The 6,378-nt window shown below is 48.1% G+C and overlaps 3 protein-coding genes and 1 pseudogene across 3 annotated transcripts; 1 reads left to right on the forward strand and 3 right to left on the reverse strand.

Annotated features, from left to right (window-relative positions):
* Positions 1 to 692: 692 nt before the first annotated feature.
* On the reverse strand, positions 693 to 2,161 carry LOC110681405 (histone H1-like). The gene has a single exon (XM_021857147.1). The coding sequence runs from the start codon at positions 1,432 to 1,434 to the stop codon at positions 754 to 756; it is 681 nt and encodes a 226-aa protein (XP_021712839.1). The 5' UTR covers positions 1,435 to 2,161; the 3' UTR covers positions 693 to 753.
* Positions 2,162 to 3,504: 1,343 nt separating this feature from the next.
* On the reverse strand, positions 3,505 to 4,030 carry LOC110681407 (histone H2B). The gene has a single exon (XM_021857149.1). The coding sequence runs from the start codon at positions 3,929 to 3,931 to the stop codon at positions 3,557 to 3,559; it is 375 nt and encodes a 124-aa protein (XP_021712841.1). The 5' UTR covers positions 3,932 to 4,030; the 3' UTR covers positions 3,505 to 3,556.
* A 90-nt stretch (positions 4,031 to 4,120) lies between these two features.
* On the forward strand, positions 4,121 to 4,629 carry LOC110681406 (histone H2A). The gene has a single exon (XM_021857148.1). The coding sequence runs from the start codon at positions 4,207 to 4,209 to the stop codon at positions 4,579 to 4,581; it is 375 nt and encodes a 124-aa protein (XP_021712840.1). The 5' UTR covers positions 4,121 to 4,206; the 3' UTR covers positions 4,582 to 4,629.
* A 513-nt stretch (positions 4,630 to 5,142) lies between these two features.
* LOC110681404 lies at positions 5,143 to 6,172 on the reverse strand (annotated as a pseudogene).
* Between the last annotated feature and the right edge of the window lie 206 nt (positions 6,173 to 6,378).

The following is a 6,378-nucleotide window of genomic DNA, read 5'->3' on the forward strand; positions in this document are numbered from 1 at the left end:
ATTTCAACCCGATTTATTGTGGCGAATTTTCATAAGTGCATCCAATGTATTTCGATAGTCCATTTGCCTGAGTGTATTAAAAACGCACGGGCCTATCGATCGCAAGGTCCTTGGTTCGATTCCAGGTTGCCGCGAAAACATGTTTTGGTTTCACAAGGCAACGCTACGAATCTCAACCCGATTTAAATAAGGCTCCCCCAAAACTACGCGACTTTTTACGGCGACAGCGACACGATTTCGTTGTTGTGTCGCTGCAAGCACTCTTCTATGGAACCATCTTGACTGACACGACGCGAATCGCTGCGAAATCGCGACGTTTTTTTGTCGCTGTCGCCGTAAAAAGTCGCTTAGATCTGGGGGAGCCTTTAAGTCGATAGACTTCTTCAAATCCTTGAATCATTCGAGTGTATCAAAAGCTGTTCCTCTAGTGGAGGTTTGCTTTGGGTACGGATGCACCGCTACAGTGAGTGCCAGCCAGTGCTCGCCTACCTGTCCGGGCTTTACAGTTGCTGGCAGAGAAAGGGGTGCATGATTGGCCAATTTTATTGATTTGCGAAAGGGTTCGGGAAGAATTCGCCATTCAGTGGCAAAGTGCACGTAACTTTTCGGGGGGATTTATTTCCCTCTGGAAATAAATGGAAATGGAATATCATTGACTGTGCAACTCTTTGTTCTAAACTTGGATGGTAGTCCTGAAAAGGACTGATTGGATGTTAGATACTGTTTTACAACAGTACGGTTGCTGTCCCAAATTTACTTCTTGGCAGCGGTCTTCTTCGCGGCAGCTTTCTTGGCTGGGGCAGCCTTCTTCGGTTTTGGGGTCTTGGGCTTCTTGGCGGCGGTCTTGGAAGGTTTGGTGGCCTTCTGCTTCGGAGCAGCAGCCTTCTTCACACCACCGGCCTTTTTGGCAGCCTTGGCACCAGCAGCTTTGGCTTTCTTGGCTGCAGCCGGCTTCTTGGCTTTCTTCTCGCCGGCTGGCTTCTTGGCCTTCTTCTCCCCAGCTGGTTTCTTGGTGGCCTTCTTCTTCTCTCCGGTAGCCTTCTTGGCCTTCTTCTCGCCGGCCTTCTTCGGTTTCTTCTCACTGGCGGCCTTCTTAGCTTCAGCCTTCAGCTTGAACGAACCGGAAGCGCCGGTGCCCTTGGTTTGGACGAACTTGCCCTTCTCGACGCCATTCTTCAAGGCCTTCTTGAGGAATGGGGCAAGCTTGGCGACATCGCATTTGTAGTTGGCGGCGATGTACTTCTTGATGGCCTGCAGGGACGATCCGTTGCGTTCCTTCAAGGTTTTGATGGCAGCAACAACCATGTCGTTGACTGGGGGGTGGGTCGACGGCTTCTTCGGCTTGCCCTGTCCCTTGGGGGCCCTTGGCTTCTTGGTCTTGGCTGGCGAGGCAGCCGGGGCTGCGGCAGCGGCTTCAGTGGCAACTTCAGACATCTCGATAGGTAGCTAGAGTAACACTCACACGATGGCGATAGTAAACGAATGAATGACGGAAATTCTGGCAACAGTGCGGTGTTCGATTTCGTCGTCTGTGTTAGGGATGCAGACATGGTCGTCCACTGGATGACTGTTCGCGAAATATTGTACATATTTTTGGTAACACCTTTTTAAAACGCATTTTTCCGGTAATCGCACTAAGTATTTGCCTGTCTAGTATGTCCGTTTGGTGAGTGCATGAGTCTCGCTAGCAGCCCGTCATCGCCACATCGGGCCGGTTTCGCGAGAAGCACCGCTGAGACATGTCTTTACAGCACCCGTGCGCCATATGGTGTGGCTTTGCTCGATAAAACAATCAATAGTAACTATTGAAACAATACCACCCTGCACGGCGGTGGTGAATTTGGCAACATGAATGGTTGCTCTTTGCGGTGACATGCGGGTATAGCCAGTATGCCGGTGTCTAATGGCCCCTAATGAGCCTCAAACAAAGTCATTCCCAGTGCCGACGAGCGATGTTACGCGTTTGGTTTTAGTAAACTTTGAACAATGTTAATTTGATGTTTTTCATCAAACATACCGAAAACTTGGGCTCGACTATGACGTCAGTCACACAAGTTTGTGCCATTTTGTCCGGAAAACAATGTCACCAAACACTAATCACCTTCCACCTGTGCACTGTTGGTTGGTCGAATGTGTGCAAATTGCTGGCATTGCCTCAGCCATCGGCGGCAACTGCATTGGAAAAGGACAGTGCACGTGCTACTATGGATCTAGCTTATCTGAGAATGTTTTACTTCAAGAAGCAAGCAAGCAAAGCAAGCACCCTCCCTGCGGTGGAATCTGCAAATGAGCTAGTGCGAAATCTGCCCGAATAGGCATCGGTTTTGCTAGCTGCAGTTGCATCGAATGAACATTCCATACAATCTCTTCTGGCGGCAGTAGTACCGGACATGTCGCGCTGAATTCGCGACAAATTGTTCTCGGAAGTCCCTAACATGCCCCACGGCACGTGTTCCCGGTGTAGAAACTGCACCCTACACTCCCCCCGATCGAGATATATTTTTGTGTACAGTGCCCTCAGGGGCTGTTCAACGTGTCTGTCCGTGCTAGTACTGAGCAACACCCGAGCCAGGAAGCCGAATGGCAACCACACAACGTGTCATGTCACCATCATTCGCAAACTTCATAACGCCAACAATGACCATTTGCAACGCGCCCACCACCCATTGTGTATAAGAATGTTTTCCCAATTTCGTTTGACCCGTTACATCTCGAAGAACACACCCACCCATGAACTATGTGAATGGGCCCCATCAATGGGAACTGATTGATGGCATTATCGAGATTATCCGATCGATACCATTTGCATCAACTGTTGTTCGATAAACGTTATTATGATAGCCTGAACTGCTGGGATGCTCTTACGAGATCGTTTGTAATGGGACGCTAGAAAACATAATGAGCTTCTTTCCAATACGTTGAGAAGAAGAACGAACGAACCACGAAACTTGTCATCATGCCTGCCTAGCTAGCTAGTCCTATGATGTCAAAATTGTCTAAACTACTAACATGCAGCACAACCGATAGCAAAAATGAAGTTGTTAAGGTGCAACATGGCAATCAGCATAAATATTGAACTTTAAACGTTCTGCTAGTGAATGAAGTGTGGTTAAGGTACAACATTTTTTTGCAATCAGCAGAAATGTTGAACGTACGAAGTGGATCTTCTTGTTTTAAATTCAAACGGATGGAAAAACTTAGATCTAGGGTTTTTTTGTGAACAGATTTTTCCCTATACTGCTTAACAATTAAGTTCCTATTATTTATTACGCAGCTGAATGGGGATCCAAATCTCTGCAACTGTAATCGTTATAATTAATCAATACTGAAACTGATAACATCGAATAAATAAAATGAATTGAATAAATTCAAACTGATAAGAGGGGGGTGTTGTCACGTATGAAGTCACCGCCGTGACACTACCTCAGTCGGTTCAATAGTGTGATAAAACAGTCTAGTGTCAGATTTTCAAAATCAACTCTTTTTCGGGATTGAAATAGTGGCCCTGAAAAGGGCCTTTTGGTTTGGTGTGATTGAACGCAGTGTCGGTCGTCATTTACTTGGAGCTGGTGTACTTGGTGACGGCCTTGGTGCCTTCCGAAACGGCGTGCTTGGCCAACTCTCCCGGGAGCAGAAGCCGGACGGCGGTTTGGATTTCGCGGGATGTGATCGTCGAACGCTTGTTGTAGTGGGCCAGGCGGGAGGCTTCGGCGGCAATACGCTCAAAGATGTCGTTGACGAAGCTGTTCATGATGCTCATGGCTTTCGACGAAACGCCAGTGTCGGGGTGAACTTGCTTCAACACCTTGTAGATGTAGATGGCGTAGCTTTCCTTCCTGCGCTGCTTCTTCTTCTTCTTATCGCCCTTGACAATGTTCTTCTGGGCCTTGCCGGATTTCTTCGCGGCCTTTCCGCTGGTTTTCGGTGCCATCGTGCTGCTAACGTTGTTTTAGATTCCAAACGAAAACTGAAACTGATGCCCGACCGAACCAGTCGGTTCTCTTTTATACCCGTAGAATGGTGAGCGCTGTTCCGCCCCTTCGCTTCGTTTGCTACTTCATCCATTTCGTTCGCACCATCCTAATGAGTGAGCGCAGGGCTACGCATGTATAAAAGATACCCTCATCCGGTGAAATCACCATCAGTACCGCTTACGTACGCTTCGTGAACGTTTGTTTCTCAAGTCCACTCAAACTCAACCACAAAATGTCTGGCCGCGGCAAAGGAGGCAAAGTTAAGGGAAAGGCAAAGTCCCGTTCCAACCGCGCTGGATTGCAGTTCCCAGTCGGTCGTATTCACCGTCTGCTCCGGAAGGGCAACTATGCCGAGCGTGTCGGTGCCGGCGCTCCAGTCTACTTGGCTGCCGTTATGGAATATCTGGCCGCTGAAGTGCTCGAATTGGCAGGAAACGCTGCCCGTGACAACAAGAAGACCAGAATCATTCCCCGTCATCTGCAGTTGGCCATCCGCAACGACGAAGAATTGAACAAGCTGCTGTCCGGTGTTACCATCGCCCAAGGTGGTGTTCTGCCCAACATTCAGGCTGTCTTGCTGCCGAAGAAAACCGAAAAGAAGGCATAAGTTACACTGCGTGCATCAAACCAAAAACCGTCCTTTTCAGGACGACAATATCCAGTCCACCGCTAGAGAGTTGTTGTTGAAATATTGCAGATTTATCTAATTTAGCCACAGAGAGGATCGATGAAGAGATATCGGCCATATTATGACCATTTCTGAATCAATTCCTAGATTCCGGGGGGAAACGTTTGGGCTTCTTAAAATGTTCTGTTCGGATACCTCGAACTTTCGATTTTTGGAGTTCAATTTGCCGAAACAGAAACATAAAACATTGAAACAGCCAGCCCCTGCGTGAGCTGTTCCTGAAGAGAGAGGAGGGTAAACTGTTCATCCAGTTCCGCCCCCATTTTCTACTATCTACTGCTTGACAATAGAAGAGTTGATGAAGCAGGTAGTATTTTAAAAAAACTTATATTATTTAATTCGAGAAAGGCTATATCAGGAGCTCCTAATATTAAAAGGAATCAATCAATTTCCAAACCCCACAATTATCATTATAACTATCATAGGGTGTTTTCAAAGTAAACAAGCCAAAGATTACGTTTCAATCATACGGTCAAACTTTCAATGTTGGATGTTCGAGTTGTCTATTTGTAGCAACAAGGGGAGGCGAGCTGGGAAAGCTCTGCATCCGGAAAAGAGCATAAGAAGAAGGGGAAACATACGGCGGTACCAGAGAATGAGTCCGCGCTGGAGATGCACATTCAAAAGTGTGTGCAAAGCGAAGCATGAAGGGACAACTCGAGTTGTCGGTTTGGTTGACGTACCTCCCTCATCAGTGTTGAGAGTATGATCGTTCGGTGGTAGGAGGAAGGTCAAGGGGCTTTAGGAAGTAATCGTTCCCCCAGGGGAACAACAGTTTTAGGTACACTGAAGGAAAATTGCTCACACAACTCTTTTAGGGAATGCTCTATGCCCTGAAAAGGGCCGTTTTGTTGAGAATGGCAACTATAATGCAAGACCGAATTTTAAGCGCGTTCTCCACGGATACGGCGAGCCAGCTGGATGTCCTTCGGCATAATGGTGACACGCTTGGCGTGGATGGCGCAAGGTTGGTATCTTCGAAAGACCGACCAGATAGGCCTCGCTCGCTTCCTGCAGGGCCATGACAGCCGAGCTTCTGGAAGCGCAGATCGGTCTTGAAGTCCTGGGCGATCTCACGAACCAGACGCTGGAATGGCAGCTTGCGGATCAGCAGCTCAGTCGACTTTTGTAGCGACGGATTTTCACGCAGAGCAACGGTTCCTGGCCGATAACGGTGAGGCTTCTTGACACCTCCGGTGGCTGGGGCGCTCTTGCGAGCGGCTTTTGGTAGCCAGCTGCTTGCGAGGAGCTTTTCCTCCAGTAGACTTACGAGCAGTCTGCTTGGTACGGGCCCATTGTGTTAGATGATGATTAATTTGCTTTCAATCCAAACGGATCAGTTGAAACGCAGCGACAGAATGAGGGTCAAAAAACCAGGCAGTCCTCTTTATATGCTCTATCGATGCAGGCAACCAATCGGAAGCCACGGAAGAATAGAAAAAGCAAGAGAGGAAGAAGAACTCACCCTCGAGTGGGTATAAAAGTGGCCGCTAGTGTTTGGCGCAGCCATGCAGTTGCGTGATAGTTTTCGAGTGAATAAGACGTGCGAATCGGAAGCTAAAAGGAAAAGCGAAAAGGAGAGAGACCTATTTTCGACGGTGCCACCCGTCAGTGTGTGAAAGAGTGTTCAACCGCGATCGTGTTGCGATCACAGTGAGCGTTGGCATTGCGTTGTGTGACAGCAAAAGGAAGAGAAGAAGCGAGCCGGAGTGATTC

Source organism: Aedes aegypti, unplaced genomic scaffold (assembly GCF_002204515.2).
Source record: "Aedes aegypti strain LVP_AGWG unplaced genomic scaffold, AaegL5.0 Primary Assembly AGWG_AaegL5_hic_scaff_812_PBJ_arrow, whole genome shotgun sequence".
Taxonomy (NCBI): domain Eukaryota; kingdom Metazoa; phylum Arthropoda; class Insecta; order Diptera; family Culicidae; genus Aedes; species Aedes aegypti.

What these genes read in the sequence shown, in the direction of transcription:
- LOC110681405 (XM_021857147.1), bottom strand. Translation starts at nt 1,434, where the DNA reads ATGTCTGAAGTTGCCACTGAAGCCGCTGCCGCAGCCCCGGCTGCCTCG.
- LOC110681407 (XM_021857149.1), bottom strand. Translation starts at nt 3,931, where the DNA reads ATGGCACCGAAAACCAGCGGAAAGGCCGCGAAGAAATCCGGCAAGGCC.
- LOC110681406 (XM_021857148.1), top strand. Translation starts at nt 4,207, where the DNA reads ATGTCTGGCCGCGGCAAAGGAGGCAAAGTTAAGGGAAAGGCAAAGTCC.